Source organism: Aspergillus neoniger, assembly GCF_003184625.1.
Source record: "Aspergillus neoniger CBS 115656 unplaced genomic scaffold BO87scaffold_1, whole genome shotgun sequence".
Classification (NCBI taxonomy): Eukaryota; Fungi; Ascomycota; class Eurotiomycetes; order Eurotiales; family Aspergillaceae; genus Aspergillus; species Aspergillus neoniger.
This window is the reverse complement of record NW_020291129.1, coordinates 1,354,814-1,377,070: the sequence shown is the minus strand read 5'-3', so window position 1 is coordinate 1,377,070 and position 22,257 is coordinate 1,354,814. Positions and strand designations below refer to the sequence as shown.

The following is a 22,257-nucleotide window of genomic DNA, read 5'->3' as shown; positions in this document are numbered from 1 at the left end:
CTTTTGAATTAATATTTTTATTATTCTGAATTTCTTAATTCTTATTTTATTTTTATTTTCTTGCTTTTTCCCTGTCAGCTTAGTCCAACTCATTCCTTCTTTTTCCCTTTCTGTGCTGTCCTATTCGGCCTTGTCTTCATCGGACTTATACCTTGATCCTGCTCTTCGTTCCCCTCCTCTCTCTCTTTTTAATTACTCTCTATATCTCTCTGTCTCTGGATTCAACCTCTCATACTCTCTCATTACTACATCGGATTTCCTTTATAACTCCACTTGGCTGCAAGTATATACACCCTAGACAGCTTGCCCGCCTACTTCAGTCCCGTCATTCCCTACTACCCGCCGCCGCCCTCCTCCCTTTCCTCTCCCTCCTGCTTCAAGTCCTTATCTTCCCGCCTTCCCCCTCCTCCTGGCTTGTTTGAGTCCAGCTATATTCTCTCTGTGATTCAATCGTTCAATGGTATAGAGTTGCCTCGTCACAGCTGCGGCTTGTTGGCAGCAACTGGTCCTGTACCTTGAATACCTTATACTCGCCTCACCTCAACACCTCCGACAATTCCTACACTCTTCCTCCTATCTCTATATATACTCTGATTCTCCGATTCGCACAACATGAATTATCTTCACCACCCCTACGCATTTACCGGCCATGCCGCCGTCCCCATGGAGCAGCCGGTTGCCTTCGACCCAACGATGGCCCACCCGTCCATGATGCATCCAATGGATGGCTACCTCTACCCTCACCCGCCTTTTGACATGGTCGACTTCTACCACCAACCAATCATGGACTACGAAGAATATGCAGAGAACCTCTCTCGCCCAAGGTTGACGAAGGAACAAGTTGAGACCTTGGAGGCCCAATTTCAGGCGCACCCCAAACCCAGCAGCAACGTCAAGCGTCAATTGGCGGCTCAAACCAATCTGAGCCTGCCACGAGTTGCTGTAAGTTATCCATTGGCTCACAGAATACTCGATACATTCACTAACCGTATATGCAGAATTGGTTCCAGAATCGCCGAGCAAAGGCTAAGCAACAAAAGAGACAAGAAGAGTTCGAGAAGATGCAAAAGGCCAAGGCCGAGGCCGAAGAAGCCGCTCGCGGCAAGTCGGAGTCCACGGAGAGCTCAGACTCGAAGGAGGACACCAAAGACTCGAAGGATGAGACCGATAAAGATACCCCCAAACAATCAGTGGAGAACACTGCCGAGCGGACAAAAACGCCGGCTGCTTCGTCCTCGCGGCCTAAGCACCAGAAGACCAGAAGCGAGTCGGCACGGGAGGCTACCTTTGCTTCCCTGCAACGGGCGTTGAATGCTGCTGTTGCTGCCCGTGACCGGTATGGCCAGGACGGCGAAAACAGCCAATCCCCCAGCATGGATGGGTCAGTGTCGCCGACCACAACCTTCTCCAACAACCGCTGCGGCAGCCACGATAGCAGCAGACATGGACAGGGTGACCTCAGCTCTTCTTTCTCACAGAACGCCATCTCGTGGACGTCGCAAAGTTCTCAGGGTGCTCTTGGGTATGTGACGTCGGGAGGGTCGCTGACGATGCCCGGCATGGACGGCGCTCAACATGACGCCGGCCATGACTCGATGCAAAACGTCCAGTTCCACCCCTCCCAGAATGAAGACTGGTCCCACCAGCTTCAGACGTCAAAGTCTCTTTCTGGCTACCGTTCGGCTAGCGATGCTGAAGTTTCCTACAACGGTGTGCAATACCCTATGCAACATGATCTGTCGGTACCCAGGCGAGGCTCTTCTGACGAGCTGGCCGACACATTGGAAGGTATTGGCATCAACACGCACCCCAGCTCGCAGCTTGTGAGTGAAGGCGACCGTTCATCCTGGAAGGAACCCAGCAAGGAACTTGACCTTGCAGCCCGGAGAAAGCGCCCGAGGCCTGCTGCCATTGGCACCTCGAGGTCGTCCTCGATGTTGACGGGATCGTCCACCATGTCACCCTCGACGAGGCTCCCGAGCTACGGCAACAGCCATGGCGTGAGGCAATCCAAGTCTGCACAGGGTCTAAACACCCGATATGCGGGTGTCCGGAAGGCATCTGCAGCTCAGCGTTCCCCCCTTAATCTGTCTACTTTCGCCGAGGCTGGGGCTCTGGGCTCCAAGGCTGACATGTCGTCCATGCTACAACCTGCGGTTACGACAGGGGGTTTGGCGCCACCAACACCCTTGACACCGGAAGATCTGCACCATCTGCTCCCAACCACTCCCAGCGACGGTGGCTACTGCCTGTCGGCGCAACCGACTAGCCAATTGTTCCCTACCACACAGCCGATGCAGATCAACATTGCATCACCTCCCGCGACACCGTTGGCCGTGGATGTGCTCTCTTCCTACCCGTACCAAGGTGTTGCCCCTCCGATGTCAGCCCCTGCCCATTACACGTCATTCGCCGATTACGCCTCCTGCGAGGCTCCCCTGACGGGCAGAAGCTGGACTGATGCCACGTCAATGCCGTCGCCTGAAGCATCCTTTCAGAGCCCCTGCCAACTTCCGCAGGCGGATCTGACAACGATGTCATATGAGCAGGCGATGGAACAGGGGCCCGACCATGTACCTGTGACAGGGTCTCCCTCCCTCGTGTATCACACGAGTGACGTCGATATGCCGACGTCGGCTGCATTCTGTGGGGATTCGAAGCAAACGGAGTTCCACATCTACGAATTTCCGGAGCAGCAGGAAGCTCACCGATTTGTTGCACAGCAGCTTCCGTCGCAGAAGCCCAAAGCCTATACGTTCAACAATCAAACGCCGAACGACTTTTGAGCGCCACACGGCACCATCCAACCCATCTACTTTGTGCACGTACCATTCCTTTCGCCAGTCAAAATTTCTCGGTGGCCTGTAATATAATACCTTTCTCGATGCCCGGCTTCTCGACCGTGGTCTAACCAGAGTGGATCTCTGCTCTTCTTGGCATTCAGTGTTGCTTCTGTTGGGACTCCCATATATATCCCAGGGCTTGTGTTGTTCTTATGCATTCGTGTTGGTGTCTCTCTTTTGGCGTCTACCCCGGTCTGCGATCTGGTTCTTCAGGGTTGGGGATTGAACATGTTTGAATATTATTTTGGATATATAGCATGTGGGCTTTGGGAAGCGGCTGCTTTTTCTTTCATTCTTGGACTTACTGGAGGCCTGTTTGGGTCACGTATTTACTGCCATACCACCACTACTACATACTGTAATACAACTAATAAGGACGGCGATGACTGCAAAGCATTGCCGTCTGGCTTCATTGGAATTCTTGGTACCTTTCTTGACTCAATTAGTTTATAAATGTCTTGGCTTGCTTCAAAGCCGGTTAGCTGTCCGACCACCCAGCACGTGCGGCACTGGTAGGTGTTTAGCCGTCTGCCAACCATGCCATGTCCATCGGCAACAATCATGCAGACATGTCGGCACTCCACCTTATGTTATATAACAGCCCTCTCCAGCCTGGAGATACTTTGCTATCCCGCAGCTTCAGCACACAGTCCTGCAGTGACTGATTCCTCTCACAATGAAACTCTCCAGCATAGCACCACTCGCCATAGCTCTCACAGCCACCGCGCAAGCCTCCTACATCAACTACACCACCGTGACCGGCTACTTCCTCCAAGACGAGGCCTCCACCGACGCATCCACATTCGACTATGTACCACCCACCCCATTCCCCTCCCACTAATCCTCCCTCTTTTCAACCCACTGTTATTCTAACAATATGTCCAGACAACCACCAACTTCGGCCTCATCAACCGCACCTACCCCTCCGACAACACCCACAATGACAACCTACTAACCCAATGGGAACGTTTCCACCACCACATCACCACCCTAAACCACCACTCCCCACCAACCATCTCCTACAAAGTCCTCTTCCTCGGCCGCCACGGCGAAGGATACCATAACGCCGCAGAATCCTACTACGGCACGCCCGCTTGGAATGTATGTATACCATACCATATCCCCTCCCCGCACCCATCACTAACCCCCCAACCCAACCCCACCAGTGCTATTGGTCCTTAATAGAAGGCAACTCCACAACAACCTGGTCCGACGCCGACCTCACCCCCTCCGGAATCCACCAAGCCCAAATCGCCCATTCCTTCTGGTCACACCAGATAGCATCAGAGAGGATCCACACACCCGATACCTACTTCGTCAGCCCGCTCCTCCGCGCCCTGCACACAGCAAATATCACTTTCTCTAACTTGCCCCTACAATCACCATTCATCCCCACGATAAAGGAATTCTTCCGCGAGAGTGTAACCCTGCATACGTGCGATCATCGACACAACGCCACGTACATCCATTCCCTCTTTCCCGAGTGGACGTTCGAGAAGGGATTCAGTGAGGAGGATGGGATGTGGGATGGGGTGAGGGCGGAGACGAATGGGGCGCAGGATGTGAGGAGTAAGGTTGCGCTTGATGAGGTTTTTGCAGGGGATGATGAGGTGGGGATGTTTGTGAGTGTGACGAGTCATTCCGGGGAGATTGCGAGTTTGTTGAGGGTGATGGGGCATAGGGAGTTTGGGCTTAGGACGGGGAGTGTTTTGCCGGTTTTGGTGAGGGGGGAGATTGTGGGGGATAGTTTGCCATCCCCTACTGAGGTGAAGTGGGAGACGAGTGCGCATTGTACGGCGCCGCCGGTTACGTCTGTTAGTTCGGGGTGTGTGTGTGCTTCTTCGGCGGTGCCGGTGACGACGCCGTTGGTTACTCTTGCTACTTAGTAATCCTGGTAAGAGTGAGGGTGGTATAGGGGAGGGTGTGGTAGTTAGTATATTGGATACTGTATATAGCCAGTCACTCATTGCTAGGATTGGAATGGTCCGTATCTTACGGACCATAGGTGCATATAGCATAGCCAGAGCTGATAATGATAAAGTAATAGTGCAACCTACAGCTCCTACAGCCATCTACAAGGGACAAGGTGGTTGTCGAGGGTTTGTCAAATTATAGCCCCCTAGTGTGCAACCGTGTTGGATCTGCATAAGCATAAAGACAGCATCGAGAGTATCACGATAGCACCAACTGGACAAGAGGGGTGTGGTTCCATGTGTAAGTAATGAAGAAAATGTAAAGCCAGGAGTAATAGTGATGTGTACCCAAAATGTAACAGCAGTGGGGTGTCGCAGAAAGTGGGGAAGTGCAGATAGAAAGATTCCCGATGCTAAGAAAGTAAAAGACACGGAAGAATGATAACTGTAACATGGACTGTTGTAATACGCCAACCAACAGAACGAAACATTCACCGCCATACCATCTGACCGTCCCTCTATCATGGACATATGAAAAATGCACAACACTCATAACTGCACATCGAACAACATTCTTCAGGCCACCCGACAAAACAACAAGTCAAGGGCGAATAAATCAACAAGACACATAACTGACCGGGTATAACAGAGGGTATAAGAAGAAAACGCGTGCAGATTATCATTAGCCATCATCCTTGAGACAAGGATAATATACAGCATCAATGAAAAGGGTATGACGGGAAGATGCGAGTAACCGATCTCAAAGCAAGTGGACAAGACCCACAGTATAAAAAAGATGAATGGAAGATAACAAGTCAAACGGGCATCTCTTTTCATAGATCAACATCACCAGATCACCGCAACGCCGAATCGCATATGCCGGCCATCGCCATCTCATTTTGCTTCTAGTAACCGGACCATCCCAGAGGAGTCCCGGACTGGCCGGGTTGCGGGTGACCGGGCTGCATGGGGCCAGCCGGAGGCCATCCCGGCATAGCACCGCCAGCGCTCATTCCCATGGCCAAACCGGGCTGCTGGGGAGTTCCCGCCATGAACTGCTGACCTCCAGGACCCTGCGTCGAAGGATACATGCCTCTGGCGGCAGTCACTGCTGGATACGGAGCAGCCGTGACACCGGGGAAACCCATCGATGCCATGGGCTGTTGTTGAGGCGCCTGCTGAGGATGCATGGGAAAGTTCTGAGGCATCGGCGGCGCCGAAGGTCGGGGCTGATTCCGAGGAGACTGCGAATGCTGCTGCTGCTGCGGCATGGAGTGTGCGAGCGGCGACGGTGACTGCTGCGTATGCATTTGCGACGGGAACTGGGGCATGCCGACGCCCTGAGGACCAGCGGCAGAGAGTGGAGATGGTTGCGGCTGGGGTGGTGGTTGTCCCCACATCTGTTGCGCCTGAGAGGGATATCCGTAAGGTCCAGGCGGCTGAGGCGTCCCGGTAGCCATGGCAGGATTAGACCTTTGGTGCATCAACTCGGGCCGAACGGGGGGAACGCCCCGAACAGGGGACTGTGCGACAGGTGGCTGCTGATGAGCCGCAGGCTGCTGGAAACCTGACTGGCCAGGCATGATCGGTGCCTGATGGGAAAGCATGGGCTGCTGCGACTGAGCCGCATTCATCATTCCCGTGGAGGCCATCTGTGGCGACTGCAAGGGCTGTGACACGGACCGTGTCGAATCCAGTTGACCAGGCTGGGACTGCGCCGCAGAAACAGGCACTTCCCGTTGCTTGGCGTAAAAGTCGTCCAAGCCCTTCTGGCGATAACTCCGTTGTGACGTTAGGATTTTGTTGAATTCGGCCGTGTGTGAAGCCTGGTTGAGGATTTCAGCGGCCGAGCTGGGTTGAATGCGATCCTGGAAAGGCTGGCCCGTCAATTCCTGACGCGGGCGAGGCATACTGTTATACTCCCGCAGCCGGGGATCATCGGTGGTGGTGGCCATGTGGATCATAGGGAGTGGCGGCGCAAGAGAAACCGAGGACGGCGGACCTAGAGGCAGGCTACCTGGCACAGATTCCAGCGCATTGCTGTAGATGACATCGCCATGAGTGAGGGTGGGTAGAAAGTTGGCTGCGCCCGCAGCTTCTGCTGCCGCCGCATCCCGGGCTTTCGCGCCGCCGGGTCGTTTCTCACCGGCCAAATCATCCTCCGTGAATCCTTGTTTCCGTGCTTTGCTCTCCCAGTAGTCGTCGCGGACGCGCCGCCCATTGACAATCACGCGGCTGCCGAACTGACGGAACATCGACTTGGCCGTCACGATAGCAATCTGGCGCGAACGATACGAGTAGGGTAGGATATCCTGCTGGATGAGATCATCCTTCTCGATCTGGCTGGCGATGATCTTGTGCAGCGAACGGTTCTTGTTGAACAAGAGATACGAGTCGCGATAACCCAGCACCCTTGCGCATTCAGTCGCAAGCATGAAAAGCTTGTTCCCACGCAGAGGAACGCGGAACGTGCGACACTTGTACTCTCGGCCTCCTTGAGGGTAGCCCATGGCATCCACCTTCTTTTCACCTGCCTCGTCGAATTCCTTGGGAATGTATTCGTCGCCTTCTTCGTTCAGCTGGTCGGTTGTATGATCCCGGACGGTAGGTAGGGCCTTGACGAGCGTAGACTTGGTCGGCGTAGTCTTGTCCGGCGGAGACGCCTGTGGTGGCGATACATTGACGGCAGCTTGCGCCGGCAGAGGCTGAGTCTGCAACCGGGGCGTCTGAAGGTGAACATTGGAGGGAGTCTGATCGCTAGGGGTTGTCGCAGACGGACGCGGAGTCTTGGGAGGACGGCCTCGTTTCCGACGGCCCTGTTCATCTATTGTTTTGACCGAAGTGGTCCACGCGTCAGCCATCTTGATCGCCAGGCGACGTTATACATGCACGTGGACGGAAGGGTAGGAAAAAGCAAAAGCGCGACATTCAGATAGCAACAACAACAACAACAACGCGCGAGGGGGAACGCGAATGCCAAGAAACTCCCATGCTTCCGGAATTCCACGAAGCGAATCGTGAGAGGACTCCGACGCACACATACCGTCGTCATGGTCTCCATCCGCGCGTGCATTCCCGCGCTGGTCTGGGGTCCGACTTCGCTTCACACCACGAGGAGCTATACTCGTTGGGGTCGCAATGCCACCATATGTTGTTGGGGTTGGAAGCACTACGGCGACTAGTAGAAAGCCGTCAGTTTGGAGGCTGTCACGATGGACAAGCAAGAGTGATAGAGAAGTATTTTTGAGCCTCCATGAGCGGCGACAGACACGTCCACCGTCAAAAGCGCGGCAGCGAATAGGAAGATTGATGTGGGAAAGGGAAAGTAAAAAGGAATGACAAGAACGAAACAAGGGGGAGGGGGAGGTGTAGTGGAATGGAAGTGAACACAAAGACAAGCGAGCGGGGACACAAGCAGGCAAACAGACAAAAAGCTGAAGGAAGAAGAAAGCATCAGTCACATACCATTATTCAGGGCAGCGGGATTGATCGTCCCCGACCCATCAACGAGCTCCCCTCCGATGCCATTCATCGGAGCGGGAACAGAGGATTGAGGAGTGCTGTACATGGCGGGCCAAGGAAGGATGGGAAAGAGGGTGGTGTGGTGTGGTGGGTGGTGATGGTGGAGGGCACCGTCGCAAGGTTGCGGGCGCGTTAGAGACACGCGAAGAAGATCAGGATGCCAAACCGGGAGGGGGGAAGAAGATGGCGACCTGGTTGGCTACTGCGATGAAGGAGGGCGAAGCTGCGACGATGCAAGTGATCCTCGGACAGATAAAAAGCGGACGGACCACGGCTCGCATGCAGTGGGAATTTGACTGGTAGGTGGCAGGAAGCGGATCAGCGGAAAGGTTTGAGCAAATCGGTGCTTTGCAGACTGGGGTGGTGATGGTTTGGGGGGAAGCGAAGTTCAGATCATGAAGGCGGTGAAGGGGGATAGTAAAATGAATGAGAATGACAAGCAGGCAGGCAGGCAGACGACAGACAGGCAGCGCACGGTCGGAAAAAAAGAAAAAAGAACAAATTCAGATAAAGCCAGAGCAGGGAAGTGATAGAAGTGATAGAAGTGATAGCAGGGAACAGCAATAACCGTCAAAAGGTAGAACAATGTACAAGACAATAAGCTGCAGAGAAAGCACAGTATGGTGTATGGTGTATTGGCATGGGAGAGAGTGAATATGTGGCTGGTGAGGGAAGGGAAAGCTAGTATTGCCAGGACCACCGACGGCGCCACATGAGGCTGTGAACTCCTTCCTCTTCTTCTCAGGTCCCCTCCACGATCGATCGGGTATCCCAAGGTTTCCCTGTCTGCAGAAAAGTAGCGTCACCCACTAAAATGAACTAGCAGCGGGCGGTTACTATGCCGGAGACAGGGAGATGGGCAAGTGGATGATTCACAGCGTGCCGCCGATGGAACCGATCAGTGGGGACCGTTGACGGGGGGAGTTAAGCTATGTGTGACCGGCCGCCTGTGAGTCTGTGGTGTGTGCGTGGGTAATGAAGTGTGTGTGTATGTGAGTAGTATGTGAGTTGTAAGTTGGAGAGGGGGTGGGTTGTGCGTGCGTGCGTGTGCCAGACCCGGTCGCAGTTGGCGATTGGGTTAGAACCACGACGGGCAGGACAGGGCAGAGCAGTGGGGTGGGGAAGAAAGTTGGAGACTCGACTGGGAAGGGGGAAATGGAGGGGGAGGGAGGGAGGGAGGGGGGAGAGGCGCACCAGGAAAATTAGAAGCAGTGACAAGAGATGGAGAGAATGGATAGGATGGGATGATGATGATTGATGATTGATGATGATGAAAGGAAAAGTGAAAGAAGGATTTAGTTCGAGAAGGGGAGGGGGTGGAGAGTGGTAGGAGTGGGTGTAGGAAAGGGAAAGGTGGGTGGAGGAGGGAGGATTTGGTGAAAGGAACGGGAGACTTGGATTCGAAGAGAAGAAACACAAGAACAAGAAAAGCGAAGGGAAAGGGAGGGGGGGAACAGCGCCAGGCAATAATCCCGGAGTGGAAACACCGGGCGATAGGAAATCCAAAACTGGGGAGGGGAAATGAAGGCGGGAGGCGGCGCCACAACACCCCTGATTGGCTGCTGCTGCTCGGGTCACGATATGTTCCCAGTCCAAATCGGGGATCGTCGCCGCAACACCACCGAAACACAACAGATAGTTGCAGATTCGCGGTGGATGAAGAAAAGACCACAATTAATTGCAGCAACAACAAATAAGAATCCAAACGAAACAGATCAACGGGGGAAAAAAAAAAAAAAACAATAGTAGATAAAGAAGCGCAAAATCCCCAGGATCTAATCACTTACAGGATTCTTCACGAACCTTCGACACAGCAGCAACGACGATCAATACACCGTCGTCCTCAGTCCGACTCACTCACTGACCTCCCGAGTCCAGGCTCGATCTCGTTAGCTGATCCCAGATACTACTACTTCTGCTGCTGCTTTGCGATGCGGCCGGCATGTGGATAGTGGATGGCCGGGTAGCGCGGACGCACGTCCGGAGGACCAAGCAACTTAGTCGAAAGATAGTCCAGGCGACACTGGACTGGACCCCTGCACGTCTGGCGCCCCGATCCTCCGATTTGGTGGCAGCTCGGCAGCTGCAGTGTTGCTGAAATTTAAAAATAAGAAAAGGCAACAAAAAACAAGAAAGTCCAAGAAAAAGAGCCTTCAGACTCGCGGAAAATACTCGCGACGAAGACGAATCGGAGTGAACTGAGAAGCGGCCCGCGTACGCAACTGCAGCAAAAGAGAAGGCAGAGTGCTGCTGCTGGTGGCTGCTGCTGATAACGGGACTGTGTACACAGTAAAAACAGATCGCGATCGATTGCGCGGTTAAGCCTGGGATGATGGAATCCCGACCGGGGAATGCCCTATCACAGCTTCAGGTAATATGTTCCTCCAATGAGACAATGTTTGTCTGCGGAAACAATCACCGGCAAAACTGAAACGGCAGGGGAATGTTACGGAGCGCCCTGCGTAGAGTGAGAAATTCCTGATATTAGTCCGGCTCAGGCAGCCTAAAATCCCACCCAAAAAAGCAATATATCTCAACCACAATAATCTCAATCAACAATCAACAAATAATTGTCTCGCTGGCTGGAACTGAGAACCAGAGCGGGGCAATCCTTGGATCGAGAGCCGGAGACAGCCGCCGCTGGGGCCGAGAGCAAAAAGCGATAGTAAAGTAAATACGGAAAAAGGTGGTCAGCCTCGGTGATAGGGTTCCGCAACCCGAATGGAACCTCTCTGTAATCTGTATGTCCGCCTGGTTCGATCTAAATTCTTCTGGACTGAACTGGACTGGACCGGCGTGTGCACACTGCACAAGCAGCAGACCACACACGAGGCGCGATAGCAAGGGCAGCGCTGAATTGAAATTAACTATCAAGCTGCTTTCCGGGGATCGCGGGAAGTGGTTGGCCCTGGATTGATTGGCCGAACTTTAAAGAAACTGAAATAAAAGCACATGCGAATTACCCGAATAGGCTGGTCTTCCTAGTGGGTTGTCGGGAGTAGATGCGCGGCGGATACGCGGTGCCAAACCTGACAACGAGAGCGACAGACAGACAGACGAACAGACAGAACTGAAGAAGGCTGCACGCCGTGGACGAATCATCCAGCACACCGGGCCAACTGCTATCGTCAGGGCTGCCAATCGTCAGCGACAGCGCCGGAGGGTGAAGGATTTCAGTCCTGCTCTTTGGTCAGTTCCAGGTCAACTAGTACTAGCTTTTCTCGACTGCTGCACGTTTTGTTCCGGGGTTAGACGGGAGTTCAAGCCTTTGTCTGGCTGTCTGCAAGAAGACCAACCCCATCGACTACCACGCAACTCCTTTGGACTTACTAAAAAGACAACTGGATCGCCCGGAAGATCCCCTCCCCGGTCGAAGAAGGCAGAACCCTGCGGGGGACACCTATCTAATCCTTGAGTGGCTTGATGGATGAGGATGATGGAGGGGGCCGAAATTCGGAGGGAATGACTCGTCAGATGGAGGGGGGTGCGAGCGTGCTTGAGCGCGCGAGGTGAAGAAACGGGCAGGAGAGGGGCAGAAGAAAAGAGAGAAGAGCAGCAAAAGGAATCTGTTGTGTATATGTATATACCTACTTGGGGTTGGTACTTACTAGGCTTTCTGGATGAGGGATGAGGAAGATCCACCGGGTCAGACAGTCATTCACTCAGTCTCTCTCTCCCAGATCTGCCCTGAATTACATACAGACAACGTTGGAGCCGGAGTGCCGATGGGCGGATGGATTTCCTGCAGCATACACAGTGGTATCTATCTAGTATCTAGACCTTCTCCCCAGGCTGATGAGATCTCTTCCTAAGACTATTCCGGCAGCTCTACGATACTGACTCGAAGGGAGAGAAACAGGCAGAGTTTCCTGATTGGGGCAGGGTCTCTGATGGCATCTGGCGCCATTCCCGTTCAGGACCAATCACCAGACAGGCGCTTCTCCTCGCTTTTGATTGCCTCGAGCCAAAGTTTGTCCGGTCCCGTCAGGTATTGTCACTGCCTGGTATCTGGCCCGGTGACGAATCATCTCATGCTCAGGGCTGTTGAGGTACCTTCGAATGACTCCCCCAGATGAATGGAGACCTGGTCATATTCCTGTGGCGATCAAACTGTGGAATATCTCATTCCTACAGAAAAACATTGATGGTGTTTTCCCTCCCAGATACCAGTGAGTGTTGATGCATACTCCCGTCTGCACGAAGTAAGCGCAAAGCCTCCCCGGATGAAACCCTCAATGAGGCAGCCATTGAACTCCCAACCGCAAACCAAAAAACAGCCTCAGAGGTAGGGGAGTCCCTGTCTGCAATCACTGTTATATTTAGGCTTTGTGCAACCGGACGAAAGCTTTTTTCACTGGAAAGCTCCAGGTTGAGTTCGTCTGTCTTGGGAACGACTGGCCAGAGAGCTCGAGCACATCCAGCGCCAGTAAGCAAGCAGTGGAGATAGTAGGGGCCCTGTTGCTGTTGTGCCCAGGAACTCCTGCGTGATCATCAGCAGGACGAGGCAACAAACTGGTATACTTTTTTGTTTATCTTTTTTGACTCATTCGGTAGGGTTACGCCAGTCATGCAGAATGCAATCGGAACAATCCCAGGCCGGAGTCCAGTCATCTCCGACCACAACGGTTACATTGATAATGCCCATTGAACGAGGGCTTGTAGCCGACCATGGATCGACTCCAGGAATTCAGTCCTTCCCGTGCTGAGACTGCTGAGAGTGAATGGTCATTGCTCAGGAACTGTCATCATTCCTGTGGCTTTCCAGTGTTTGATCCTTGGGACTTCAGCGCCAAAGGGGGCACGAGGCACGGAGAGTGGTGGAGGGGAAAAGCAGAGGGCAGATGACCCAGTCGGACTGGAAGGTCACGAGCGCGGGCGCTAGGGTCGATCAGGGACCGTGCGTCATGTCGACCGTAACTTTACCGTTCAGTCACTTTGGTATCTTCTCTTGCCTTCCGGGGCCAACCTTCATCCATACTTACTCTAGGGCCAGATGCATCATATTACATAGAATGGCAACATACTCACTTACTATCAGTAGAGATAGACTGATTCGATGCATGCAACATACAAAGCACATATTAACAAAGTTTTGAGACTAACCAGAACATCTCCATTTCCATCCCCACTCCTACCGAGGCCCTCTCTCACTCGCTCACAAATTAATTCCTTCAAAGTGGCAAAAAGTACATACTCTATCCCCTGTAACCAGCAAGTAGATAATCTAAAAAGAACGCTGACTGACTCGACTCAGAGCAACCCAACCACCACAAACCCCAGATCTCCTACCCATGACCAACACATCGGGAACCATGCATAGCCGTCCAGTCCAAACCTCAATCCCCACGAACGACCATCTTATAAGTATTATCTGCAGCCAGCATCTGTTATCATCAAGCTACTGCTGCTGCTGCTGCTACTATAACCCGCCCCGCTATCTGCCATAGGAATCGACCTACACACACGGGTCGGCTCAATTCAAGCTTTCCCGTTTGCATGCAGCGTCACCTTCATCTCGCTTCGCACTAACAAGGACCGGAGACATGTAGGGGAATCAACGTACACTAGCAGTTGAGTAGTAACGTTCGAATCAAATCAAGAACGGACAGACCAGGCTGCATCACGCCAAGCCCGGCCAAGTCCCTCCAGACAAGGAATCGGCCTGCTGCATGTCATCAGCAGGACACTTTGCCATAGCTCCACTTGCAGATGCTAGGCTGAGTAAAAGATAGTGGTAACTAAATCTAATGGTATATGCTGTGTGTATTAGCTGCGACAGTAGATAGCGATATTATCGGGACCATGGTTATCTAGCCTAATAATCTATTCAAGATGTACTATTGTCACTGACTGAATAGCATGTAGTGTATATTAATCAACAAACCGGCTGACTTTAATCCGGTTACACACATGCTCATCCTATCCTAACACAGAATATACCCTCTATCTATTATTAGTACCACACAATGCATATCATTACACAAAGTCTTCTACAATGCAGCACAGCATAGCCCCCGTTCTTTATACCTCCATAACTAGACAAGATAACCCAACTCTCAGCTGAAAACATAGACAGATGTCTATATACTGAACTTAATGGCAGATCTAAACTGAATCCTCAAGCTGATATATACTACCATAGAGTCAATATCCTACAGCAAGTCAGATATAGCAGAAGAAAACATAGCAAGGACAACTAGTACTAGTAATGAATAGTAATGGCCTTGAATGGTAGTAGGCACTACTAAGCACTAAGTTCGGTGGCATGGTCGGTCAGGGTGGTGTACTGCTACTCTTCCTGGCTGACACAGGAGAAAAATCCTTTAAAAGTGGGTGGAGCCCCATTCATGTCTATAATGAAAGTATAGTAAATACAAATCCGGAGGCAAACTATAATTAAGACCATATTAGAGAAGCGGTGATAACACTAGACAGAAACCAGAAAAATCACAAAATACGGTTCTTATTTGTGATAGAAGATTTCTGCAAATTTTTGGGGGAATGTCTTCTTTCATATAGAGTCTATTTATCTATAAGCGCAGTGACGCTACAAACTGGAATGTGACTTTCATGTGTAAACCCATACAATATAACTAATACTACCTATATCTTAGTCATTAAGCTCTGCATAACTATTTACTAACCACTAACAATAGCTTCGTAGACTTGACTAGTGGATAAATTCAACCATCAATCAACACTTCAAACAGACACTAAATCCATAAATCTAGTCGTGATAACATCTCAACCAAGATGATTTCGATTTCACCTCGCTGTGAGAAGAAGGGGAGGAAGATTCAACGGTAATGCGGATGCTCCCGGTTAAAGAGGTGGATCTCTCGTAGCGGTCGAGATGATTTTCAATGTTACCATTATGATGTCGGGCCATCAAGTCAGGTGGAGGTGGAGATGGGGATAGAGAAGGATAGAAGTGGGTGGTGGGTTCTTGTCGGATTTGTGGTGGTGATGAGGAAGATGATGTCGGTGATGGGTACATTTTATACATTGATCAGGCTATAGTCAATATAAGTGGCCTCTGTAGGTGCCACTATGTATGGCATGTTGTATGATACTAATGAAAGGTATATGATAATGAGTGTATGAGGATGCTTGAGATATGTATAATGATGGAGCACCTATGGCAAGTAGTAGGCAATGTTCAACTTACGTTGACTGAGGTTGAGGTCAGGTTTGATAAGTATCTTGATAGGGAGAACCAAGGGTAGGAAGGGACTGTTTGCCACTCTACTAGTAATAATTGTTCAAAGCAACATTATCACTTACATGTAGTAGCTATTTGGATATCTTGTTCTTTACTTATATAGTTATTGATCTGTAGAGGTAGTATGTATTATCCTGTGCGTGTGGGCATCCTATCATATTGGTAACTAGATTATGACTGAAGGAAGTATCTACAAGTCACAGTGGTTCTAGGTGTTGTTGATTGTCCTCATTGAGACTGAAACTCCCAACGAGCTCTGCTAAACATGTCATCTAGGAAGGCATATCGTGTGGTGCTAATTTATGAGACGTTCTCAAGTGCCAGAAAGCTGCTATAGCTCGAGCTATACGAAGTGATTCAGTCAATGGCGGGGTTATAGAGGCAATTATCTAGTTAATTGTGAAGGGCCTGGTTTTATTGCTCTTCACCAGTGCATAGTAAGCACAAGGCCATCAGAAAGATCGTGATTGTCCTTCTACTGAGGTTAGCCTAAAGTCAGTCGTTGTAGCACCGTGAGGCCCTTTGTATCTCAATATTCATGGCGTGGAAGTGATGAGGTTAAAATCAATGATCCAAGGTCATCCAGTAACTATTATGATGTGTAATTCAAGTGGCTTAGAGAATAGTTTTGGGGAAAATCCACTCGCGCTGGTGGCTATAACTCTCCACGCTGTGGCAGAAACTCGTCATATGCACATATGCGCAGGAGAGCAGTTGCCTACAGGTTAGTCCGCATGTGTGGTTGCCCGTGTAATAGCTGCTTCAGTACACCTACACTGGGCCATTGACATAACGTTGTTTTTTTCCTCTGCTGGGCAATTTTCAGGGACTCGGGACAGTTGTCACATCTTGATGATAGGGCACGAAGGAATGCAGGGATGAAATGCCATCTTTGTCCGCGGGAGTGTCCGATGACCTGAGGTATGTGCATTCTCAACCTACTCGGCATACCAGACTCTATGAAACTGGAACAGCTAGCGAAAGAAAGTTTACCTGTGAGGACAGCAATCCATCGCAAGTCACGGTAAGTTCTCGGGCGTGGCTGAGCGAGAGAATTTGACTGATTGGCCAAGCTCGTGGTTCAATCATGCCATATGGCGTGATGTCAGAATGGATGACAATGACAGTATTGCACTGCAATTTACCCGGCGTCCAAAGCGAAGGTAGCTCGCATCTCCGTACCTCTGACCTAAACGGTCACATACAGACAGGCCGCCCGTCCTATCTGTACGTACAACTAGGAAACGCATCTAATCATGTTAGCCAGGCTGTTGAAGGCGAGGACGCCACGTAATGTCGCTGTTGTTCGCAGACCGCGCACACCGACAAGGGTGATTTTCTCCGCGCATGCTGACACGTACACCTTTTAAACCAAGACTGACGTTCCAATGAGAACACTTTTTATCGTGCCGTTCGAAGGGTAGTCTTATCAGCGTCGGGAAAACCATCTGGTGTTGATTGAACCAATTTGCTGAGGGTACCACCTTATGGCACCTTGACGACGGGAGCGTAGATTGACTGATATTATGCCCTGCACTAAGCATGGACTCCCCATGCCTGCCCTGTTAGCTACATTTTCCACCAGAGTCACCAGCTCAACTAGACCAATATCTAGGTGCTGGATGTTGCATATCGGACAGGCAGTATTGGGTTTGAAATTATGACAGCATAGCACGAGCATTGCTGATATCCCTGAACACCGCGTCTACCAGCACTTTAGCTCTGCATTCATCGACTGGTCTGCAGTAATCGCGAAGTCATGAGTCAATATGGAACCACCGAACGGTACGTCAGGTTGTATCCCACGTCAGGATACCCACACCAACAGTGTATACGATTAATCCGTTGTGCTTTGTTAGCAGAACATGGTATTCGGCTAGCAATCATCATCGCAAAGATCTTTGACTGGGCAATGAAACTTTCAGATAAGCCCACCATGACTTCAGCACATGTCGTGGTTCGACACAAACATCATGACGAAGACCACCGGTTTCAGAGAGGCGAATCGACAGAGCACCACCGATAAATGACACAATCATCTCACGATCGACGCTATTGTGATGCAGGACCAATAGAATCACCACGAAGTACCCCGTAGCAGCCCGTAGCAGCCCCGTTATCAGGAGAGCTTAACTGAACGACATCCGTCATCACCCACGAGAATTTCCCGGGGTCAAGTGGCGGGAACAAACGGGACGTAACCATCCGGCCGTCACTCGATAGAATTGATGGGAGTGCATTGGCCAACCCTCGGCTATCATGATACCTTGACTCGTCTCTTGCGAAGAGAGCTCCCCCGGTTTCGGGACTATGAGTCACTGGCCTTGTGTTGTCGGGGAAGTCAGTCCCGAAGCTATTTACCCCAGATGGAGAAGAGCTGGAGGATGTCCGTTGCAGTTCCGAATCTTCTCCGTATCTACCGAGGTCGGCGGCGGCTAATCAGCAGGACCCTCCTGGACACCCGACTATTGATAGATCAACTCCCACTATGGAAGGGCAGCGCGCACAGTCGCAGGCTATCACGTCCGCTAGACGACCCACGGCGGGGCAAAAGTACGAGAGCAGCGAGCGAGGCAGTGGTAGAAAGGGAGATAGAGCAGAGATAAGCTCAAGCTGTACCAGAGAGTCATTGTGTCATGTCAAGTCAATGGAGAGGACCTCCATAATGAACAATGGATGAAGTCATGAAGGTGATTGTGCCAGGGAAACCAACTGGAGGCGCGAGTCTTGACATCATGGCCGGCGGTGGTCTGGCGGGTTCTCGGCCTTGGAAGGGAAACAGCTTAGTCAGGGCGCGAGGTTGATAGTTCAGCCGCTACACCAGACCGAGCCAAGTTTGATTAGTTTGATTAGTCTGATTTCGTTAGTTTAGTTTCAAGGTGAACTCTTCCTGTTTCCCCGTCCCTCGGGTGACTAACGGAAATAATTTTACCGTCCCCTCGGTTGCTCAGGAGAAAGAAGGGGAGAACAGTAGATCCGTCGGTGAGAGACGGGGAAGGGTGGGGGGGGGGGGGGGGGGGGGAACAACATTAGACTAGAAGGTCGCCAGATGAATCTGAAACCAACGCGTGTCCAGCTGATCACGCCTTAATAGATTGACGGTTTATTGCTTACGAAGGAATGGATTAATTACTCCGGGCTCCAATCCCCCATACTAAAGGAGGTGATCATGTGCGTTTCCCGACTCCACGGTCCACAGCCCTCAAATCCACTTAATCCGGCCTAGTGTTTCCCCTGCAACCCTAACTGCCCAAGCCCACACTAATCCCCAAATCGGTCAAGTGTTACTGTGTATAGCATGCACACTAGTCCTAGATAGTCCACGACCCCGCAAGTCATGGCCAATCAGAGTAACAGGCCCTGTCCATCCCTTACCGTTCCTACTGGTAGGGTGTTCGTCTCCAGATTTCTGGAGCTGCACATGGCTTGGTCGCGTTTGCAATAACCGTATTGCATCCATCCGACAGAAACTATGATATGAAGAGAGATCTTGGGGTTGGTTGGGGTGAGTTCGGGGAGAAAGAAGTGTGGTGGTAGAGAGTTGTAGAAAGACAAGGACTGAACTCTGTTTGCGACAAAGAGGAGTTACTGGCCGCGAATGGCAAGAAAACGGAGGGCATTTCCCAGGAATCGTGAGGGCAGCCAGGACCCCGGCGTCCAACATTCCACGGATTGCCGTCAGACCCGGACCCACTGGAAAGGTCAGCTGCCCGACCAGTTTTGCCAGTGGAGTCGAGTCGAGGCCCTTTTCTTTTTTAAATTTCTGTCCTGCTCGCTGCTCTTTCTCCCTGGTAACGTTTGGGGAGGGGGGCTTACTGTACAATCTGGCTGACTGACTGACTGACTGACTGACTGGACTGGCGGGACCGGAGTCTTTCCTCTCATTCCCTTTCGGTCACATACCAGAATCTTCTTTTACCTATCATACGCAGTTTCCCCCCTCGTCCCCGGAAAGGTTAAAAGATGATTGATGTAAAGTGGAAACAAAGTTAAGCGATGCATAATAAAAATGAAAAGTCATCCCATCATAGAATCATCACGAGATGGTAGACTACGAAAGAGAGAAAGAAGATGAGAGGGACAGCGTGGGCGGCCACGGTGGACTGACTAACTGACTGACCGATACAGGCAGTACACCATACAGTATACACTATACAGTAGTAAACTAAATCGTGGTACGAGTCTAGACCCGGGGATCAACCGCTTGCAGAATCTGCCAGATCAGATGGTCACCAGGACGGCTTTCTCTTTTGGGTGTTCCGTCGGTCACGATCCAGCCAAACCCAACCTTTCCAACTCTTCACTCTCTTTCCCCCTTAAGCCTTTTTCCCTCCCCTCCACTCGTTTCTTCTTATTCTCCTCTTCTCCTCTTTCTCTTCGCCTCCAGATTCTTATTTCCCCAAACCTTCAACCCCTCCCTCCACCACTGGGCAGTCGCTCCCACTTCTTCTCCAGCTGACTGCCTATTACTATTCCTGCGCCGTATAACTATCACTACTCCCATCCATCCAGTCATCCTATAAGCAATTGCTTCAATTCAATTGACTTGACTCATCATCACCACACTACACCCATTCATACCACATCAGTAGCAATTAGACTACTAGACTGTCATCACAATGGCCGTCACCGCCATCGATATCATGCCCAAAAAGCCCTCCTCATCTCCTCTCTCCTCCAACAACCCCTCCATGAATAAGCGCTTGCCCCCTCTGGCCGACAGGACCTCCCTCTCCTACAAACTCACCACCCTGTCCCGTCAGAAACTCGCCCGGGAGGCCACCGCTCCCGACCCGGACATTCGTCGCTGCCTTGGTCACTTCCGTCTGCACTGCATGTCTATGGAATGGACCCAGAAGGACATGTCGACGCGCATCAACTCGTTCGACCTGGAGGATGACGAGTCCGAGAGTGAGGAGGAGGACCGCGACGATGAAGACAAGAAGGGTCCCGAGGACCGCAAGGATGAGGACCAGGACCGCCAGTCCTTTCCCAAGAACAACGAGTCGGCTGAGAAGACCTCAGAGCCTGAGAAGACTACCGTCCAGGTTACCTTCCATGTGTCTGCTCCTGCATCAGCCCCTCAAACATCTACCGACAAAGAAGAGAAGGAGGAAAGCCTCCTCGAGAAGGGTCGCAATTGCCTCGAGAAGACCGTCCAGAGGAAAAACTTCTGGCCTTCTCCTGGCCAGTGCCTGCCTGTGCGCATTGCCGGCTGAGTCGCTATGATGCGACACATTTCATTCTACCTATCGACATTCTCATCTCCTCGCCACATCCCATCTCATTCTTACAACTCATTTCTTCACCAACCACCAACACCAACACCACCACACCGAAACACATAATTCTAATAATCCTCCCTAACGATGTCAACGAAATTACGAATCTCCTACCGTCTTAATCTCATTCGCTCATACATACTTGGCGGAGTCAACAAGCGACTCACTGATTGGTTTTACTTTGCTAGCTTGGAGTTGGTGCGAAGGTTAATCAGTATCACTATCATCATCATAACATCATCATCGGAGTTCAACCATGTTAGAAGGAATACGGAAAGGGAAAGCAAAAAGGAAAGGAACCTTGGAACGGATAACCAACATGTATTTAGTTAAAAGCACAACAATTAAATTAAACTACCCACATCATATCATACCATTATCCCAACATCTAAACCTACAGTAATATGTAAGGAAATACATAGCCACGTATATCCCCCAATCACCCAAGGCAATCACCTAATTACAATCTTCACTCTGCAGACCAAACCGATTCAAAAGTAATCTATCCGAAGCAACCAACCTAGCAACCAACCCAGCTAATACTGTAAGTAAATACATAGTAGATAGTTAGTAGTGTATACTAACCCTGCAGGGGTGTATCCCTGCACCTGCATTTGCATCAGCAGCATCAGCAGCAGCAGCATTAATACCCTACCTTACTTCCCTGTCTGTCTACCTTACCGTCTCACCTAATTAATCAATCTGACTATCTATAAAACAAGTAATTAACCAGTCACGATCCCAGAAACTATCACACCCATGTGATTACTATCTATCTATCTATCTTACCATTAGGCATTCATCATACACATACTACTTACTATACAGTAATCCTGATACCCAACCATACACACATACATACACGAAGAAAAAGAGAAGGGAAAGAGATGTGGCAACCCGCCACGCGGCCCAGCAAACATACACAGTACATACACAACATACATACATACATACGTACATACCTAGCATGGCGTGATCTGCTATGCACAACCACGACTCACTCACTCACGATATCATCACTCATCACTAAAATAGGAAGGTAACGCGATACCCCAACCTGGATCTATCCCCATCCTCATCATCATCATGGAGGCGAAAAAAGTAATTGTCGCCATCATAATCATGCTACCACCACTGTTTTTGATTTTTCTCCTTGATGACGATTAATGAGTCATAGGTTAACTGTGTAATAACTAATTGAGTTGTGTGGGTGTGTGTTGGGGTTGGGGTTGGGTTTGTTGCCACCAAACGCGAGCGGATAATGAATGGGTCGGTCTGGTTGGTAATGAATTTACTGACTTAGGGTAGGGATTGGCGTTGCGGCGACATCATTAGCATCATTCATCATCAGCGTTTATCAACGTTTATCATCAGGTTTGGGGCTGGGGAAAGTACTACTGTCTACTGATTACTTTTTGGGGTAATAGATTAATTGTTGTGTTGTACTTTTGTTGTCTGGGGAGGTATTGCATAAT

General features: G+C 50.7%; 5 protein-coding genes across 5 annotated transcripts; 4 read left to right on the top strand and 1 right to left on the bottom strand.

Annotated features, from left to right (window-relative positions):
* Nucleotides 1-612: 612 nt before the first annotated feature.
* On the top strand, nt 613-2,786 carry BO87DRAFT_392556 (homeobox domain-containing protein; the record flags this gene model as incomplete). Its single annotated transcript, XM_025625013.1, has 2 exons — nt 613-942; nt 999-2,786. The coding sequence occupies 2 exons, from the start codon at nt 613-615 to the stop codon at nt 2,784-2,786; spliced, it is 2,118 nt and encodes a 705-aa protein (XP_025485417.1).
* A 628-nt stretch (nt 2,787-3,414) lies between these two features.
* Nucleotides 3,415-4,874, top strand: BO87DRAFT_372075 (phosphoglycerate mutase-like protein). Its single transcript, XM_025622200.1, has 3 exons — nt 3,415-3,654; nt 3,729-3,944; nt 4,010-4,874. The coding sequence occupies exons 1-3, from the start codon at nt 3,520-3,522 to the stop codon at nt 4,727-4,729; spliced, it is 1,071 nt and encodes a 356-aa protein (XP_025485416.1). The 5' UTR covers nt 3,415-3,519; the 3' UTR covers nt 4,730-4,874.
* Nucleotides 4,875-5,661: 787 nt separating this feature from the next.
* Nucleotides 5,662-8,324, bottom strand: BO87DRAFT_296894 (putative nuclear localization protein; the record flags this gene model as incomplete). The annotated part of the gene is made up of 3 exons (XM_025619003.1): nt 5,662-7,580; nt 7,794-7,934; nt 8,222-8,324. The coding sequence occupies 3 exons, from the start codon at nt 8,322-8,324 to the stop codon at nt 5,662-5,664; spliced, it is 2,163 nt and encodes a 720-aa protein (XP_025485415.1).
* Nucleotides 8,325-17,269: 8,945 nt separating this feature from the next.
* Nucleotides 17,270-17,526, top strand: BO87DRAFT_421032 (uncharacterized protein; the record flags this gene model as incomplete). Its single annotated transcript, XM_025627037.1, has 2 exons — nt 17,270-17,285; nt 17,360-17,526. The coding sequence occupies 2 exons, from the start codon at nt 17,270-17,272 to the stop codon at nt 17,524-17,526; spliced, it is 183 nt and encodes a 60-aa protein (XP_025485414.1).
* Nucleotides 17,527-19,756: 2,230 nt separating this feature from the next.
* On the top strand, nt 19,757-21,148 carry BO87DRAFT_372070 (uncharacterized protein). The gene has a single exon (XM_025622199.1). The coding sequence runs from the start codon at nt 20,120-20,122 to the stop codon at nt 20,717-20,719; it is 600 nt and encodes a 199-aa protein (XP_025485413.1). The 5' UTR covers nt 19,757-20,119; the 3' UTR covers nt 20,720-21,148.
* Nucleotides 21,149-22,257: the final 1,109 nt, after the last annotated feature.

Excerpts from the sequence above, each read along its gene's own strand:
- BO87DRAFT_372075 (XM_025622200.1), top strand. The coding sequence starts at position 3,520 with ATGAAACTCTCCAGCATAGCACCACTCGCCATAGCTCTCACAGCCACC. Across the intron at positions 3,655-3,728 it reads ACGCATCCACATTCGACTAT|ACAACCACCAACTTCGGCCT; the intron begins GTACCACCCACC and ends CAATATGTCCAG. Across the intron at positions 3,945-4,009 it reads ACGGCACGCCCGCTTGGAAT|TGCTATTGGTCCTTAATAGA; the intron begins GTATGTATACCA and ends CAACCCCACCAG.
- BO87DRAFT_372070 (XM_025622199.1), top strand. The coding sequence starts at position 20,120 with ATGGCCGTCACCGCCATCGATATCATGCCCAAAAAGCCCTCCTCATCT.